Source organism: Tasmannia lanceolata, unplaced genomic scaffold (genome assembly GCF_043159265.1).
Source record: "Tasmannia lanceolata isolate RefF3 unplaced genomic scaffold, GAP_Taslan_0.1 ptg000037l, whole genome shotgun sequence".
Classification (NCBI taxonomy): domain Eukaryota; kingdom Viridiplantae; phylum Streptophyta; class Magnoliopsida; order Canellales; family Winteraceae; genus Tasmannia; species Tasmannia lanceolata.
This window is the reverse complement of record NW_027518714.1, coordinates 4,088,831-4,108,972: the sequence shown is the minus strand read 5'-3', so window position 1 is coordinate 4,108,972 and position 20,142 is coordinate 4,088,831. Positions and strand designations below refer to the sequence as shown.

Genomic DNA, 20,142 nt, shown 5'->3' with positions numbered 1-20,142 from the left:
TTCCCTAAAAGAATAAATAACGCCTTCTCCAACAGCTTAAGCTATTGGAGTAAATGGTTGTTTCACAAGCCGGACCGGTTTGTGCAGCAAATCCACACAAGAAATCTGGGCCTTGTGGTTGGAGTGGTTGATGGTTGGAGTAAGTGGATTAGAGCTGAGGAAAAATCTAGCTCTAATACTACATGGCAGAAGCGTGTGGAAAGAAGGCGAACTTCTTCAACCTGGCGAAGAACACCTTCTCCTTTGATGAAAAATTCAGATCTGAAATTCTTTATGCACAAGTCCTGAAGTCAATATTTAAAAAAACAAATACTTCTGCTACTGTAACTCCATCTCTAAACCAACTAGGATTAGGAAGATAAACTCTGTCTCCTTATTTTGAATTCTATCCAAACTAATCATTATCTGTCTCCTAATTCAAGTAGGACTAAGAAAGAAGATAAAAACGAAAACAGAATCCAGGACAAATATCGTCCTACAACTCACGGCCAGACTGTGAGAGTGCTCTGGAGTGTTTTGCTCGCTTGCAAACTCCACGCTAATTGAACTCCATGGCCGGACTTTGAGGGTGCTCTGGAGTGTTTTGCTCGCTCACTGACTCCCACCTAATAGAACTCTTTTCTTCAGTGTCACCCGTCTTTGAAGCTATCTCTTGAAGTTGAAGTTGAAGTTGCCCATTGTCCCAGTATTTTACCAGCCTCACTATCCGTTTCCAGATGCTATCCTTCATGGGAGATGCATTGCCTTCATCAACCACATGGAGGCGATGTATTTTATGGACTAAGTGAGCAAGGAAGAGTAGAAGAACAATGGTGGAAGTGCCCCCTGTAATGACGAAGAGCCCCCAGAAACTAGTGAGGCTTAGGCTCACTGTGCTACCTTTGCTCTTCGAACATTCGGAGACAGAGGAGACCCAGTTGCTTTCCAGTTGCCTTATTTTTCCATTCTCTAATAGTTGTAAGATGGCTGTAGAAATGTCAGTGGCTAGTGGAGAACCCTTTGGGAATACCTGCAAATACAAGGAAGGGGGAGCTTCAGTTGCTACAGGTTGGTGCCTGTAGAATTTATCATTTTATAAAGTAGAACAATCTTATGTGTGGAATATTCACAAGATCATGTGTATATAGCTTTTTTTTTTGAAATGGAAAATATTATAAAAGGAGCAGAAGGGACACCCGAAAGGGAATACCCGAAGTTGCAGAACAAATAAAAAAACTAATTACAAAATAGATAGGACATCAAAGAGGAAATTGATCAGACCAATTCATCGAGTTGCATACCACCCCTCTTCTAGCCAACTCATCCGCCTTCTCGTTAGCAGACCTCCTAACATGCATCAACTCAATATCTAATTCAGCCAATATATCTTCCATTTCGTCAAAAAGATCCAAAAACCTCCAAGGTGGATCCACCCCACCCCTCAGCCACCAGATAACATTTAACGAATCCCCTTCAAGAATTACATTCTTCAGATGGTCCCTACACACCTTTTTTATTTCATTGAAAGCCGCTTGGACTTCTGCCTCCATAGCGTCTGTCACACCTAAAGGGCCCGAGAAAGTCCAAAGAACCTTGCCGGCATCATCATGACATAAACCTTCCACCCCTGCTGGACCAGGATTTCCAAAGCAAGCACCATCGAAGTTTATTTTTAACACTCCTTGAGGCGGTGGTTCCCATCTTTGAACAACTTTATTTGCCCACTCACTACTCAAACACACCACATGCCATCCTTCCCAAAGATCAAACGCTGAGACAAACTTGAAAGATGGATGGCCTCTTGTCCAATTAATAACCAATGCAATTATCCGCATATAAAGATAATGAGGAGCCTTGGCCATTCACTCAAACACCCGCTCATTTCTCTCCTTCCAAACCACCCACCAAGTGGCAAGCAAGCATACTTCCCACAAAATTTTCCCTTTCTTCTTCCAAGGCACGAAGCTCCATTGTTGCAACATCAACTCAATAGATCTAGGAAAATCCAGCTAATCCCAAATCTCATAAATATGCGACCCCATATAGACCGAGTGAACGAACAATGCATTTTTCGGTTTATCTAGCACTCGGGACTTGGCTCTTCGGCAATTTATTCAACTACGGGGAATTAGGGTCAGGTCAAAATGGGGTGTCTACACAACTGTTCCTGTTGTGTGTGTGTGTGGAGAGAGAGAGAGAGAGAGAGAGAGAGAGAGAGAGAGAGAGAGAGAGATGGGAGACATGACATATACGTTAAAGCCTAACGTTTAACGTTAGCCAGCCGTCAAGGGGGGGGGGGGGGGGGGGAATAACCTACAAGGAGGGGAAATATCAGCGCCCTATATTTATAGGGAAATGTTATCAGAACTACTGTATTTTGACGAGGGCAATCCTAATAAAGTATGGTATGGTCAGCACCATACGATGATCTAAACCCCAAACCGTCCATTAGATGGGCCATAGCCTAAGTAGGTTGTGCCCCAAAAATCATTTCCATAGGTTGATCCTAACCCTCTGATCTATAGAGGGTTAGGAGCAACCCTTTATTAGGAGTGCCCTCATCAAAATACAGTAGTGCTGATAACATTTCCCTATTTATATGGTACATATTATTTGCCCATGATGTTTTTCTCATTGTCTTTAAATATTTAATTGGATGTTGAGAGGTTTTTGTGAATTGTAATATATAGCTGGTTAAATAATAAAAGACAAGTTGAATTCGTCTTATTACCATAATATTGTTCTGCAAAAATCAGTAGCCGGTAGCATTTCATATTGGACATTCAATATTTACTAGGAGAAAGGAAGCTACTTACGAATCCGAGCCCTCCTAATCTGTAGGTTGGGCCAACCATGGCAAATCCTTTGCAGTAATTGGCGAGGAGAACCTTGAGATAGGGAAGCTCAAGAAATGCAGCTGCGATCTTCCGCTTATGAGCGCTTCTATATAATCTTCTGGATTTGGGAATTCAATGATGTTTTTGGAGGGGAAATGCAAAACATCCTGCAGGTATTTCTGGATGAAGGGGGCACCAGTGTCGCACCCAACCTTCACATCGTTCTTCCTTAACGGCGGTCCCAAACTTTCGACAGTTAGCATGGAGGTTAAACTGGCTAAATAGCTCGCATTTAATATAATTACCACGAACAGCCACACCATGAACACTACTCGAGAGAAGTTACTACGGAGTCTTGCACCTGAAGAAGAAAAAGAAGAAAATGATGAGAGATAATGAATATGTTGTTGGAACTGGGTAGAACTCACCCTTAAAAGCTAGTCAGTAAGGAAAGGGTGCTCAAGTACTTATAAGCCCTTCCACATCCACTTACTTTTCCCATACGGGATATTTTCATTGGCATGGGACCCCAACATATGCATGATTCTAGTGCATTAGAAGATTTTTTTCCCATGCATCAAAATAAACTTCCATCGGACAAAAAAGATTTTTCCCTATACATAGAGACCCAACTTTAGAATGGTTTAGATCAACCCAATAATGTAGGCTCCACTAGATATTTTTTCCCCTACACTCACACCAAAATGCATGTCTCATGGCTTGCTTAAACTAATATTCCATGGAAGAAGAAAAATCATGGTAGTCGAACATGGGCGTAGAGCTCAGAAAAAAAAAATTCATATAGTAATTACACTTGCGGGTAATACTTACTATCTGCAAAGAAGAGGGTGGAGAGCATGGTGCCTAGCTGGCTCCACCATGGCCCCCTAAAATCTGGGTTCCTTGGGTGCTCCAGGAACCAGACGACGAGACCAGTGTATATGAAGATGGTGCCCGTCACTATCCACATGGACTTGGTGAAGGGTCTAATGAATAGCCACGTGTTCCGAGAAGCTTCCTCCTTAACAGCGACCAGCATCCCTAGCCCCGACTCAGCATAAGATTGACTGAATTCCACGTACCGAGAGCGTTCGGTCAAGATTGTAGTGTCACCCACAACGGCATCAAAAGTCTGCATGCCACGAGTTTGTCTTCATTTTAGAGATGCTGAAAACGCGTCTACGAATCAACATATGTAACCTATAAACTTTTCGTCCCTTTCCGATGTGGGATCTCACAGGAAATATCATTTCCGATCACCAAAAAAAAAATTGGGTATGGATACTTTGTTCTGGATAGAAGAAAAATAGGGAAGCTGTGTAGTAGAATTGGAAATCACCTTGTAATAGACCTTTTTGATGAGATCATCGTATGTGCCGTGGTAGGGCACGAACATGTGAGGCAGATCATAGGGCAAGAGCTTTACAGCTTCTTCAAAAACTTCTATGCAAAAGCCCGTCACAACAGAGCCATTGACTATCTTAACGAACTGATTGAAGGCTGTTTGTACGGGAACACCGATTCTTAGTGGCTTTCCATCCGTTGTAGCCACCCACCCTCTCGGGGTCGAGATTTTTCCTCCGGGCCAGAAAACGTTCATTTCCAATTTTTCTCCACCTTCTTCTCCAATTGCACTGTTGGAAAAGCCGGATTCCAGCGACCAGAATCCAATTTCTCTATAACTCTTTCCAAACACGTTCACAATCTGAAAAATCCTTGTGCCCACAAATTCTTCGTCTTTGAAATTGATTTTTCCACTCAATCCGCTGAAATTGCTTGCTAAGATACTTTCTACTAACTTTTCACCCCCCTTTGAATTCTTCTCTATTGCCCGAGCCACTGTCCAAATGGAATCATAAGCACGTAGAGCAAAGATTCCTGGGTTGGGATTCTCTTCTTCTACTGAATACTCTAATTGGAAGTTTCTTCCGAATTTGAAGTTAAAAGCTTGGTACTCCCTGCTTGTTTCTGAATAGTAGGGCTTGATTCCTATCACACCTTGCATGGTGGAAATAACGGAGGAGTTAAAAGAATCAACTAAACTCGTGATACTGCTTGTAGTTATCCATACATAATCTTTTCCCATCATTCCCATTTTGTTTGCCTCCGCAAAGAGACTAACTGCGAGGGGTAATGAAGACTGCAACAGGACGAAGACTCTGCATTGCTGGCTTTTTAGCTTCTCTAACTCTTCTAGAATACTGGTTTCTGGATCAGATAATGAAGCCAATGGTGGGAGAGCCAACTGGTATTCTATCTCCGAACTCACATTTCGGAGGGCATCGGAGAGAAGTGTAATGGTTCCGGCATCGCCACCACTGAAAGTGTTGTCTTCATAAATTGCGGTCACTCTCCGCCACCCATAATTACCGATGATGTCCGCGATGCATTTCATCTCCGCAGAACCATTGTTAGCCATCGGAACTAAGAATGGCCACCTCACCGTCATCAAAGGCGGAGTGATTGAAGGTGCTGTTAAGGAAACTATTGGGACTTGATCTCGTTTTCTGGCATCGGCAACATGCACAGCTTCATCCCACGAAGCCGTGCCGATGATCAATTGTGCTTGTTGCTTGTTGATGAGTTCTTCCGCTGTCAATAGAAAAGGAATAAAATATACATCGAAATATATGTTACACTATGAAAAACACTTCTAAAACGGGATCCTGTCCTGAAAATATATAAGTGGTGAAAATGACCAATCCCTTTGGCTATTTTCAGCTTTTTTTCGCATTTATGGGTATACGCCCTCTCTATTTGTTTGATCAGAGGCCATCATACTTTTTTTTTTGAGCTCAGAACCCGTTTTTGATCAGAGGACATCATAGGGTTTTCCCATTCCCTTTTGGTCCATCTTGCCACTTCCGGTTTTGGGTACATTAAAAAAAACCTGTTTTAGTTAGTTTCTAAAACATGGGTCATACTGTCATAGCATTATGGGTTGATCTTTAAGGTAGCCAACGAAAGGGGTGGTGGTTAGCAAATTTAAATTCTAAAGATAACCGACATGCATGCATTTAAATCTTGGTAGGAGAGATTAAGGCGGTAGATTCAAAGGGTTTGGTTCCCATCTCTAACGGAAAAAGGTGGTCGAGACCACCCATTGTTTTCATGCCAAAGGAGAGGACACAACTGGAAATAAAAGCAATGTGTTGCGCGTTGGGCGATCAAGATTCAAGGACAGATCCTTGACAGATCCTTTCATATTATTTTATGTGGATTCATTTCCCAATATTCCTTGACAGATCCTTTCATGTCCCAATTTTCATTGACACAATATTTAGTGCATCAGTCATAATAACTATAGCTATGAGAAACCTTATGTAAATGGGAAGTTATAGCAAGGGAAATTAAAATAAAATACTTAATAAATAAAAAATGGAAGAGTTACCAGCGGAGGCCGCTTGTAGGTGATTGCCACCGGAGTTTTGTATGTGGAGGACTAATCTGATATTGGCAGAGGAGGTGTTGAAGTCTTGGATTGCAATTTCCATGGCTATCTTTTCCTCCCTTCCTATGCGGGAATCAGTGTCGATGATGGCGCCGATGTTTGCTTTGGCTGTTACCTTTGCTGCATCAAAGAGGAGAAGAAAGTAGAAGAGGAAGACGAAATGGGCTTGAGAAGGTAGGGAGTAGGGTGGCATTTTGGCCTACTGAGAAGCGAGATGTTGTGTACTCTGATTCTCTAGAGCTACATATAGTAAAAAACCTGTGCGATGCACGGGCCGACAAAGAGGAGAGAGACCGGACCGTGTAGATAATCAAATCTCCCAGTCAAAGCTTTTTTTTCTTCGAAGAAATATCTAAACCCGTTTAACAATTAGGCCATTACCCGTTTGACGGAGAGAGAGAGAGAGAGAGACCGGACAGTGTAGATAATCAAATCTCCCGGTCAAAGTTTTTTTAGAGACAGAGACCGGACCGTGTAGATAATCAAATCTCCCAGTCAAAGTTTTTTTTTTTTTCGAAGAAAAATGTAAACCCTTTTGACATTTACGTCATTACCCTTTTGATGGACCTTTTCTTTGCTAGAGGGTTAGGATCAACCCTCTAGCATTCAGATCGGAGGGTTAGGATCAACCTATGGAAATGATTTTTGAGGCGCAACCTATTTGGGATGTGGCCCATCTAATGGATGGTTTGGATCATCATATGGTGCGGGCCATACCGTACTTTTAATAAAGTGAGGAGTGCCCTCAACAAAATACAGTAGTGCTGATAACATTTCCCTAAAAAAATTCCATCTTTTTCCATGAAAGTTCTCTTGGAATGGTTAAAAATGGTGAATTTAAACACAAAACCGTTTCAAAACAACAATTTAAATTGGGTCAAAATATACGTAAATAAATTTTGAAGCAAAAATTCAAAATTCATAAAATATCTAACATATAGGAGATTGTATATAGTCTGTGCGGTGCAGTCTAGTATTTTTCGAAAAGTACAGTGGGTCCCCTACATAGCATGATCCAGATCATTCATTTCTTAGGCCACGACGTAAAAACTGTAACTGGAAAATCATTTCCATAGGTTGATCTTGTTAAAGTATCAAAGATTAAATAATGCCTTCTCCAACGGCTTAAGCTTTTGGATTAACTGGTTGTTTAACATGGTATGGAGTAAAAGGGTTCAAACATCCTTGATAGTAAAAATATCACATGCAATCTGGGTGTTAGGGTGCTTCCTAACATCCTCCCTCGTCTCCATTGTAATAGATTTTGATACATGGGATACATCTGCATGGTTGTCGACAACAAAATAAGTCAAGGTGATCGGTTCACACAGGACTTTTCTCAGTGTCAGAAGGAAACCAAAGATACGATATGGACTAAGTTACATGACGTGCATTCGAAGTAAAGCTCTCATTTTCGAATTTAATTTGCGGCCTCCCACCCTAGTATATTCTCCCAAACGTGATTCAAGAAAGTCGTTGGGCTTCATTTTCTTCCTCCCTGGCTCCATATATAGGCGCTATTTCTCGGAAGGGACAACATCTGGAAAACACCACCAGCTAGCACGATAATTACGATAGGATCCATGCCACTTCACACTACGATAGACTACTTGGTGAAATCCCTTTGGAGTAATTGGTTGTCTTACATGATCTCAAAACTAATTGTGAATTTAAACACAAAACCGTTTCAAAACAACAATTTAAATTGGGTCTAAATATACGTAAATAAATTTTGAAGCAAAAATTCAAAATTCATAAAATATCTAACATATAGGAGATTGTATATAGTCTGTGCGGTGCAATCGAGTATTTTTTTGAAAGGTATAGTGGGTCCCCTGCATAGCATGATCTAGATCATTCATTACTTAGGCCACAACATAAAAACTGTAACCCGAAAATCATTTCCATAGGTTGATCTTGTTCAAGTATTAAAGATTAAATAATGCCTTCTCCAATGGTTTGCAGGCCTCAGGCGATCATCTCCTATCATCATCTGTTTGAAGGCGTGATAATACATCCATTGTCGACCAGGATTTTTTCAACTCCCAGTTTGCAACGAGCATGGTGATGATCAGAGCGTCGTCATGAGGGGGTATCAAGTTGTCGAGGTCCATGTCTGAGAAAGAGATCTTGTTCTCTATTTTCATCTTCTTATCACAAGTATGAATAGCGTTGACTCGGCGGGCATAAGCTTTTCGAGCGGATGACGAAGTTCCCCCAGCTGCTAGCCCTCCCATAATGGTGTTTATGACCCCATTGGGCAGGGATCGGTGGATTTCAGGATGCGGGCTCGTTGGGGCAAGAGACTCATGCCGTGCCGGGGGCGGCAGGGATTGTCGAGGGGTTCGACCCTGAGTGCTTCTCTCCCTGCGCTCCCTTCTGCGGTCATTATCCTTAACATACTTCCTGAGGTATCCTCGGTTAATAAGTACTTCGATCTCTTCTTTAAGATGCCTGCACTCGTCGGTGTCGTGCCTGTGGTCTCCGTAGAAACGGCAGTATTTTAACTTGTCTCTTTTATTTCCCTTCGAGAGCATTTTGGCCGGCCATTTTAATAAGTTTTCTTCCTTGATGGCGGCCAGAATGCGCCTTCTGGAGGTGTTGAGGGGGTGTAACTTTCTTCCTTCCTCTGGGGGCTCCTTTCTCTTCACGGAGCTTTATCGTCCTTGAGCTGCTTGGTGGGTTCTTTTCTTCCTCGAAGGTTCTCCTCCGGTTCGAGTCCAGTGCCGCCAGAGTCTCCTCTACGGATATGAACTCTTCTGCCCCCACCATCAGATCCGCTAGTGACTGCGGGTTTCGGCGGGCTACCGATCGCCGAAAATCGTTAGACTTAGCACCAGCGAGGAGCGCATTTGTGGCTATAGAGGGATCTAAGTTCGGCACCTGAAGGGCCTCTCTATGGAAATGGCTCACAAACGCCTTCAGATGTTCGCTTCCCTCCTGTCTTAAAGCCATTAGCGACGCTGCTGTTTTTCTTGGCCTTCGACTACTCATGAAATGTCGGACAAGGTCATCTCCAAAGTCTTCAAAGTTACTGATGGAGTTCGGCTTGATTTACGAGTACCAATCTCGGGCGGCACCCGTCAGGGTGGTCGGGAAAGCTCTACAGAGGAACTCGTCAGAGGCTCCGTGGAGGAGCATCACGGTTCTGAACGTCTCCAAATGGTTCACGGGATCAGTGGTTCCGTCATATTGCGGGACCGATGGCATCTTGAACCCTTTGGGCGTTGGTGCACCCAATACATTATCGGTAAATGGCGATCTGCTTGAGAACGCCTTTGAGGTAGGCCGGCCATGATCTTTCGCCAGCTCTTCTATCTGGTGGTCTATTTCCTCGATCCTTCGCAGCATTGGGTCGGATCTCTTGTTTGCTCGCCCCACCGATCTGTCCCTTCACACAGAAGGGCCAGTGACAGACCCGGAATGACTTTCTGAGCTTCTTCGATGACGACGGGATATATCTTGTTGTGCACGGTCCTCCCTGGCTCGGTGCCTCTGTACGGAGCGAGATTGAGACTTGTGACAGCGGTGAGGCTCCGTTTGTGCGTGTCTTGTTCGGAAGTGATGTGCTAGCCTGGAGTGGTGGGAATGATCACGACGGGGAGGTATAGGTTCTTCCCCGGGGGACTTAACCTTTCATGCATTGGTCAGGAGGCCTCTGGGCCCTGCTGCTGGGGTGCTTGTTGGACCAGATGCTTGTACTGAACAACAAGAGTTATCATTTGATGGAAAAGAATCTACATTTGCTCAGACGAATGAGCGAGAGCGGGATTTAGATGCTCTGAGTGAGCCGGACTCTGATCCGCCGTCGCTGAAGGGGCCACTACTTGGGAGGCGATTCACTCGCTTCGTGCTCTGCGTTGTGCAACAGGTCGGGACACCCTTGCAGGGATTACCCGAGCGCCCCTCCGTCCTACTATTTGTGATGGGATTTAGAACAGCTTTTTGTTCGAGGGTCCCACGAATAGCGCCAATCTGTTAGGCCCAAAATTGGTAACAGATACGACAGTGACGAAAGAGCTGATCTGGCGGGTCCAAGTTGACTTAAGAATTTTATGTCCTGCACAAGAGCGCACGAGGTCAGAAGACCAACCCGGAGTCGTTACTCCGGACGGGCCCTTCGACACTCAAGTCAGTATGAGCAGAAGAGTAAAGCCAAAACTTGGAATAATAGCTTAGGAATTCGATCCACCCACCTTTGCATGAGTGAAGGCAATTTATAGTGAGAGTCTTGGGGTGGTTGAGTTACCTACCCCAGGACAGGTGTCGGCCCATGTGTGGACTTGATTTTACCTGCTCTTGGCAGATTACCAGGCTACCCCTGGGGCTAATGTTAACTTCATGGTGAGCCCTTCGGGGGCCACGCGTCGACAGCTAATTGGGTGTGGCTTTTCATACCCCATCAAGGTGTAAATAGTGGGCCCCACCATCAAAACCTGAGGTGTAAATAGTGGCCCCACTACATCAAAATATGAGGTGTAAATTGGGGCCTCCACCTTAAGCATGGGTTATGGGAGTTGGTAGGCCCTACCTATCAAAACATGAAGTCCAAAATGGTGGGCACCAACATGCTATAACAACCATTTTTTGCCCCTCTTAAAGCATATTCTTGGCTCCCCCCATTTTACAGGGAAAGAAACAGAACCTTAGGCCATGTCTGGCAGCCAGAAATTTCCTTTTTCATGATAAATCGGTGTCTCCAAGTTGTGAGAGAGGGAGAGAGAGAATTGAGAGGTCGCCATTGAGATGAGCAGCTAAAAATCAGGAAAATGTGGCTCCTTTTTGTTTCCTATTTTTAGCCACTTCACCCGCCTACTCCTCTCTCACCACTTGGAGACACAATTTTTCATTAAAAAAAATTCATGGTAGCCAAACGTGGGCATGTTTGGCAACCATGAAAAAGAAAATTCATGGAATCTGGACTTACTTAGTGTGATAGATGAGCAAAGAGGCCGGGGAGAAAGAGAGATTTGAGGGAGTGATGGGGGACGAGAGGATGTAATGAGCAGGAAATAAGGAAAAAATCCTCTTGGATTAAATTTTCTGACAAATGCCAACACCATTTAAGCTGTCACCGGCAACCAGATGTGACCGGTTGACTTATTCAGATTCCGTTGTTACCAATACCACATAAATCGTCTAGAGAAATAAAATTTTCATCATCTAATATCCACTACTTTAGATGAATTGTTGCATATTCCTCTAATAACCAATGGAATATAATACAAGAAATCATCCCAATGTCACTAAAAAGGGATTAAAAGAAGGGGTTTTACTAACGAGTGCCCTTTGTTAAGGAGCATTTGAAATGTAATTTTACACACATTTTGAGAATGTTTTGAGACTTTTACAAATGTTTTTAGACTTTTTCATTTGAAACATGTGTAAATTATGTTTCCAATGCACCTTAACGAGTGCCCTAAGGGCACAATTTAGCAAAACCCTAAAAAAAGAAGACGAAAACACAGTTCCTAGAGACAGGACAAGAATCCAAAGTATATAGGATCTAAATTGGTAAGGATACTCAAATTAAATATCCATAGCGTCTAAACTACTATGAGAACAATCAACAATAAATAATACTCAACTTAAAATCGATCCAGACGAAAATAAAGTTATCAGTCTACTAAAACCCTAGATTTCTTACAGAGATAGGCAACACGAGGAGACTCGTTTAATACATGAAACTTCTATGGAGTTCGATTTTCTACATCCAGGGCCGGGCTTTGAGGGTGCTCTGGAGTGTCATGCACGCTCTCAAACTCCAACGTTATAGAACTCCATTCTTCAGTGTCTGCCTTTGACGGTGTTGAAATTCTCTCTTGAAGTTCAATCTGCCCATTGTCCCAGTATTTTACTAGCGTCACTGTTCGTTTCCACACGCTCTCATTCATGGGAGATGCATTGCCTCCATTACCCACATGAAGGCGATGTATTTTATAGACTAAGTGAGCGAGGAAGAGTAGAAGAACAATGGTGGAAGTGCCCCCTGTAATGACAAAGAGCCCCCAGAAATTGGCTAGGCTCAGGCTCTCAGTGTTAATGCTCGTCGAACAATTGGAGGAGGAGACCATGTTTTTTTCCAATTGCCTTATTGTTCCATTCTCTAATAGTTTTAAGATGGCTGTAGAGATGTCAGCTGCTAGTGGAGAACCCAGTGGAAAGACCTGCCAATAGAAGGGAGAGCTTTAGCTTCTTCATGTAGATGCATGAGGAATTCTTTCTGGGCAATCTTCTTGCCACACCCTAACTACGTCAGGGCCCAACAAATGAATGGTTTGAATCACTCAAAAAATGCGGGCCCCATTGTATTTTTGGGCTGCAGGTGCATGCACAACCATCAACACATTTTTTGGGTGATCCAAACCATTCATTTGTTGGGAGTTGGGGTAGATAGGGTGTGCCCAGAAAATCTTCCCCAAACCCTTGTGTGCCGTCCATTTTAAACCTCCACAAATCAGAAAGTAAGTATCATCCTATGAAGAAGATTTTATGGTCATACCCTATTTGCATCAGGGCCCAATAGTTCGTCCATTTTAAATCTCTACAAATCAGATAGTTAGTATCATCCTCTGAAGAAGATTTTATGGGCACACATACTATCTACGTCAGGGCCCAACAAATGAAAAGTTTGGATCACCGCGAACAGTGTGGGACGACCATCATACTTTTGGGCTACACTTGCATACACAGCCGTCCACCATGCACTTTGTACTTTTAAAGTGAGAATTTATAGGGCGGATGGCCGTGCGTGCACGTGCAGCCCAACAAAACAATGGGGCTAATATCTTTTGGGTGATCCAAACCATTCATTTGTTGGGACATGACATAGATAGAGTGTGTGCAGAAAAATCTTCTCCATAGGATGATCCTAACCTTTTCATCCATGGTGTGTCCCATCCATTTTAAACCTCCACAAATCAGAGGGTTAGGATTATCCTACAAAGAAGATTTTCTGGGCACACCCTATCTACATCAGGGCGTAGCAAATGAATGGCTTAGATCACCTAAACAAAGTGGGCCCCACTATTTTTTGGGCTGCACGTGCATGCCCACTCAGGCTCCATATAAAAACTTAGCATTTGATAGCTGGTTGAACAATAAAAGACAAGTTGAATTCGTCACATTATTAAATTATCAGTGTGTGAACGCCCGAAATTTTATCCCAAAAATACCCCTTCTTAAAATTTCGTACCCCTTTGAAAGAGGAGGGCGTTTTTTTGTCTTTTGGAAACCCATTAGAGTTAGGACTTCTAATAAGAAAGCTATAAATACATCATTTAGGGTTCTGCAGAACGTAACTCCAACCCTAATCGTTTCTGCAGCCATAGAAGAGAGAGAGAGAAGCAAATCGAAGAAGTCGAAGATTGAGGTTAAGAAATTGGAGACGCGAATCGAGGTAAGAAATTAAACCCACGTTTATAATCTGTAGGTGTAATGAAAGAAACTAAAACAAGAAATCGAAGGATTGAGAATAAGATTAAGACGTCGGGATGATATACGATGATCTAAAGGATGCCCTAAAAGCTTTGATTAATTTTTTGTATATAGATCTGAGATTTTTCGAGCTTGTAATAGAATTAGATGGATTCCTCTCATCGATACGAGTCCAACAAATCCAACCACTCACGAATCAGATGTCAAACGAAGGAGTTATGGTCGTGTTAGTAACAAAAACGGTGAAAAATCATGTTTCGGGGAAAACTTGATCCGCGTATAGGGCGGACGTCCGGAAAAAATGGCGGACGTCCGTATGTACCAAGTTTGACAAACAGATGGATTTCCGGACGTCCGGCGCGACAATTTTTTTCCCCGTAGTTCGAAAACTTCAGAAATTCACAACTTATTCGTTTTTTTCCGTTTTCGACGTTCTTGTACTCTACGGATATGCTGAAAACGTCATCTTTCTGTTAAAAATAGTTTCAATAAGTTTTTGAAACTTTACAATAATGATATATATGCCTTATAGGACTGATATTAATAATAGAACTTATGGGGAATATGTATAATATTAATTGTAGGTGACCAAGGTGTTATGTGAAAAGGATTTCGAACTACAATCGAGGTGAGTAATAAGGGACTATACTGATGGGTTACCCCAAACCCTTTTTGACAATATTCTTTTGTTCGCATGCTTTACTGTTTGAAAACCCATTCAAATTATTGATTATTGCACCCTATTGAATATTGAAAACCATGATACATTATAGATTGAGATTGTACCCATTAACCTCTTTGAACTACATGCTATTGAATACTTAATCCTTCTGAATATCGAATCAGTTTTTCTTGAGATGCTATATTAATTCTAGATCCTTAGCCAATGGGGAAATGCATAATACCTTTGGCACTTAGATACCACTGGCCAGTGTAATTACTGTCATATAGTAGACAGATATCGAATCAATAAACATAGCACTATCGATGTCTCAAGAAACTCTGACCCATTGAAACTCTAACCTATTGAAACTCTGACCCCTTATCGAATATTGAAATTGAATAATGCCTTACTTCTGAAATTGATGCCCATTGAATTACCGATTATTGTTACCATTGAATGCCTTACCTTCTTTTAATTGTTTTTGCTTTTGATGCCATATCTGTTAGTGTAGCTTTCTTATTACTTCACATGAGCGCGTTTAGCTCACGCTTATTTAACAATTTCAGATCCTGAGGCGTGATTTCCAGCTTGACGTTGGAGCAGCGAGGGAGGACTATCTGGAGATTTCTTTATTTGCTTTCTTAGGTTACTAGTGAGTATTAGAGAGCTTTAGACTAGTTTAATTTATTTTCTTTGGCATGGGGATGAGAGGAATTGAATATGCATCGTAATGGATTTATTTATTTTGAGGTTGGATTGTCATTTGGATTTAGTTTATTTGAGCATGGTTCTGTTTATTGCTAGCCGTGCATGCTTGTGAAGGCGACTTTGCAGGTATGTGGCGTTGTCGCACCCCTAGGCCTTGTGATTGTAAATTAATATGTTTGTGAGTGGCTTGGGGCGTGACACAGTGCCTATATACTGGACATTAAATATTCAGTGGGAGAAAGGAAACTACTTACAAAGCCGAATCCTCCCAATCTGTAGGTTGGACCAGCAATGCCAAACCCTTTGCAGTACTTGGAGTTGGCGAGGAAAACCTTGAGATAGGGGAGCTCAAGAAATGCAGCTGCGATCTTTCCGCTTCTGAGATCTTCTGGATAATCGTCGGCCGTTGAGACTTTGATGATGTTTTTTGAGGGGAAATGCAAGACATCCTGCAGGTATTTCAGGACGAAGGAGTCACCGTCGCAACCAACCATGGCATTGCTCTTCCTTAACGAATCGATATCATTTACCGTCGGTTCCAATCTTTGGACTGTCAGCATGGAGGTTAGACTGGCTGTATAGCTCGAAGTTAATATTAATACCACAAACAGCCACACCACGATCACTACTCGAGAGAAGTTGCTACGTAGTCTCTCCCCTAAGAAGAAGAAGAAGAAGAAAAAGAAGAAAATGATGAGAAGAAATGAATATGAAATATTATAATGCAGAAGAAGATAATTTCATGGTTGCCAAACATGGCAGTAGAGACTCTAGTCTACTGATATTAGCACTACAATATTTGTTAATGACACGAACTCACCCTGTCTTTTCCTTTTTAACTGGCTCCTGCTAGATATAGAGTAATGCTAGAGAAACCGAGAGTACGACCTAAAAGGGGACCGAACAAATAGCTTATTGCCACAATATCACAAGTGACGTGAGATTTCTCTTAAGTATAGGGAATCAGAAAAAATAATGTTTTTCTTGAACACATGTCATTTTCTCATTACAGGTCCCCTGCTAGGTGATACTCTCGGTCTCCATATGATTTTCCTTTTAGGAATTGTAATAGCTTTTGATAGCTAGTTATATAATAAAAGACAAGGTGAGTTTTCGTTATTATAAAAAACCGGTAATACTTACTGTGGGCGAAGAAGAGTGTGGAGAAGGTGAACCAGAGCATGGTGCCGACCTGGCTCCGCCATGGTCCCCTAAAATCTGGGTTCCTTCGGTGCTCCAAAAACCATACGACGAAGCCCGTGTATACAAAGATGGCTCCAGTCACAGCCCACATGGGCTTGGTGAAGGGCCTCATGAACAACCAAGCCTTCCTAGAGCCTTCCTCCTTAACAGTGACCAGCATTGAAAGTCCTGACTCATCGTAAGGCTGACTGAATTCTACGTACTCAGATCGTTCGGCCAAGATTGTAGTGTCCCCGACAACGGCATCGAATTTCTGCCACGAATTTGTCATCATTTTAGAGTAGAAAAACAACTAGACAAGTAGTACAAAGCTAGTTGTAAGATAGAGACATCTCTAAGGATGACTAAGTCATCCAATAATATTCATAATTAGAAGTAGACTATGACTGAAATAGGAGCTCAAACTTTGACTAAGTCATCCAATAATATTAATGATACGCATCTTGAATTTGTTTTGATTGACCATGTTATTTTGACTTTTGATAATTGGGCCAGACAAGAATCAACTTTGGCAAATGGTAACTAATTTCTATGGGTGATTGCGGGCATCCCAAGGAATAGTACCCCCCTAAAAATTGGGGTGAGGATACCCTATGTCATAAAAAAAGAAAAAGAAAAGAAAAGTGGAGAAGCTGTGTCTTAAAAACATGGTTTTAAATATAGACAGAAATCTGAAATTTCTATCCAAAATTTTGGGTTTCGGTGGAGACTAAAAGCGAAATCCCTAATACCCAAAACGGTACTTTATTTCTGTCCGAAATTTTGAAATTTCAGTTCAAAATTTAAGGAATATCACCAAAAAATCTGGATTTAATTCATTATTTAATATTTTCACGAAATTTCAGCCGAAATTACTGGAATTTTTGACTCGGCCGAAATTTCGGTAATTTGGGCCGAAATTTTGTACAAGATAAAATATTTACTTTATTTGATTTCGTTGGATTTGGTTCGAAATTTCAAGCCGAAATTTGAAATCATGCGTAGAAATGTAATAATCACCTTGTAATAGACCTCTCTGACGAGATCCTCGTATGTGCCATCGTAGGGCACAAACTCATGAGGCAGATCGTAGGGCAAGAGTTTCACAGCCTCTTCGAAAACATCTATGCAAAATCCCGAAACGGATCCATTAACCACCTTAACGAACTGATTGAAGGCTGTTTTACCGGGAACTCCGATTATTAGTGGTTTTGCATCGGTCGCAGCGACCCACCCTTTCGGGGTAGAAGTTTGGCCTCCGGGCCAGAAAACCTTTGACTCCAATTTCACTCCACCTTTTTCTTCAATCGCACTGTTTGAAAATCCAAATTCCGGCGACCAGAATCCGAGTTCTCGATAACTCTTTCCGATCACATTAATAATTTGAAAAGTTGGCATGCCCGTTAATTTCCCATCTTCGAAACTGATTTTTCCACTCAATCCACTGAAATTGTTTGATAAGATACTTTCTACTAAATGTTCACCCCCTGTTGAATTCCTCTCTATAGCCTTACCCACGGCCCAAATGGAATCATAAGCACGTAGAGCAAAGATTCCTGGGTTGGGATTCTCTTCTTGGTCTGAATATTCTAATTGGAAGTTACGTCTGAATCTGATGTTGAAAGCTCGGAACTCCTTGCTTGTTTCTGAGAAGTAGGGCTTGATTCCTATAACACCTTGAATGTTGGAAATAACGGAGGAGTTAAAGGAATCAACGAGACTCGTGATACTGCTTGTAGTTATCCATACATAACCTTTTCCCATCATTCCCATTTTGTTTGCCTCCACGAAGAGACGAACTGCGAGCGGTAATGAAGAGTGCAACAGGACGAAGACTCTGCATTGCTGGCTATTAAGCTTCTCTAACTCTTCTAGAATACTGGTTTCCGGATCAGATAAAGAGGCCAAAGGTGGGAGAACTAGTTGGTTTTCGATCTCCGAACCCACTTCTCGGAGGGAGTCGGAGAGAAGTGTAATGGATCCAGCATGGCCACCATAGGTGCTGTCTTCATAGATTACGTTAACTCTCCGCCACCCACAGGTGTCGACTATGGCTGCAACGCATTTCATCTCGGCAGAATTATTGTTACCCATCGGAATTAAGAACGGCCTTCGCGCCATCATCAGAGGGGGAGTGACGCTAGCTGTTGTTAGAGAAATAATTGGGACTTGTTCACTGTTTATGGCATCAGCCACAAGCATAGCTTCCTCCCACGACGCCATGCCAACAATCACTTGTGCTTGATTCTGGTTTATGAGTTCTTCCACTGCATGTTGAAGTATAAATGATTAAATTACACCAACTCTAACAGCTTAAGCTTTTGGAGTAATTGGTTGTGTCACATGGTTTCAGAGCTATTGCCCCAGGATAAGTCATATGTTCAAAACCCAACAACTCATTGAGGCAACACGTGAGGGGAGTATTGAAGTATAAATGATTGCTGTAAAAATGAAAAATAAAAAATGGAAGAGTTACCGGCGGAGACTGCTTGAAGGGGACTGCCACTGGAGTCGCTTATGTGGAGGGCTAATCTGGTAGTGGGAGAAGAGTTGTTAAAGTCTTGGATTGCAATTTCCATGGCTATCTTTTCCTCTCTTCCGATGTGTGAATTGGCGTCGATAATGGCGCCAATGTTTGCTTGTAAGAGTCCGTTTTCAAGTTGGGCTGTTACCTTTGCAGCATGAGAGAGGGGAAGAAAGGAGAAGAGGAAGAAGAAAAGGGCTGGAGAAGGGAGGGAGTAGAGACGAGAGGGTAGCATTTTGGCCTTACTGAGAAGACAGCTGTTGTGCATTCTCTGCTTCTCTTAAGCTAACTAAACGAACTATACAGAGATCGGAATATATAGATAGTCAAATCTCCTTCTGGTCAAAGATTTATTCTTGGAAGAAAAAAGCAATTTGAACATTCTACGTTATTACAGCTGTATAATGGGATGATCTGGTCCTCCCATTTGATGGAGCTTGTCTTTTGTTAGGTCTAAAATTGGTAACAGGTTATGGTAGGGCCGGAAGGGCTGATCTGACAAGCCACAGCTGAAGGGCTAGTGGAGTCCTGCGCTGCACAAGCACAGACAATGATGCAAAGGGTCAGAAGACCAACCCGGAGTGGTGCTCCGGACGGGCGCTTCGACACTCAAGTCAGTATGAGCAGGAGTGCGGAGCAATGTCAGAGCAGAAGGCTTAGGGTTTTTATCTCAGATCCCTCACCTTAGCACAAGTGAAGGCTATTTATAGTAGTTCTGAGCCACCTGTCCAGGACAGGTGGTAGCCCTTGTATGGACCGGATCTCATACCTAGGAGGGGCAGGTGGAAGTCCCCGATTGGTCCAGGTGTCATACCTAGCAGGGACAGATGTTGGCTTTGCAGTGGTCCCTGTGAGGGCCACGTGTCAACAGCCGATTGGTTGCAGATTTTGGACCCCATCAGTTGCCCCCTGTTTCTCCGAGTCGTGACAGCGGCTAGGGGAAGCAAAAAGAGGGTTAAAACAGCATCCGGCCGGCCTTAAGGCCTCTGGGCAGCTGAGGCCGGCCTCAGACAGGGGGCCAGGAAAAACCGCGGCCGGACATGGGCCTCTGGGCGGCCTTGTCCGGCCTTGAAGCTTGGCCTGAAGGAGCACGGCCGGACAGGAGCCTCTGGGCGATCCAGTCCGGTCAAAATTTGAACCAGAAGTCTGGCCGGCCAAACCTCCTGGGCGTCATGGCCGGGCAGATCTCCTGGGCGGGGCGGCTAGGCCGGACAGGTCCTCTGTCGCCTAGTGACTGCGCCATATCCTGTCCGGCTAAGGCGCTGGACGGCCAGGCCGGGCAGGTCTTTTGGCGTTTAGCGATTGCGCCATATCCTGTCCGGCTAAGGCGCTGGACGGCCAGGCCGGGCAGGTCTTTTGG

At 43.0% G+C, this 20,142-nt stretch overlaps 1 protein-coding gene across 1 annotated transcript; it reads right to left on the bottom strand.

The window, feature by feature from the left end:
- Window positions 1-373: 373 nt before the first annotated feature.
- On the bottom strand, window positions 374-19,072 carry LOC143861730 (glutamate receptor 3.3-like). The gene is made up of 8 exons (XM_077372619.1): window positions 18,735-19,072; window positions 17,279-18,525; window positions 16,220-16,532; window positions 6,208-6,387; window positions 4,156-5,408; window positions 3,648-3,948; window positions 2,796-3,177; window positions 374-1,009 (listed from the first exon to the last, which is right to left on the bottom strand). Exons 1-7 carry the CDS (start codon window positions 19,048-19,050, stop codon window positions 2,810-2,812), a joined length of 3,978 nt encoding a protein of 1,325 aa, XP_077228734.1. The 5' UTR covers window positions 19,051-19,072; the 3' UTR covers window positions 374-1,009; window positions 2,796-2,809.
- Between the last annotated feature and the right edge of the window lie 1,070 nt (window positions 19,073-20,142).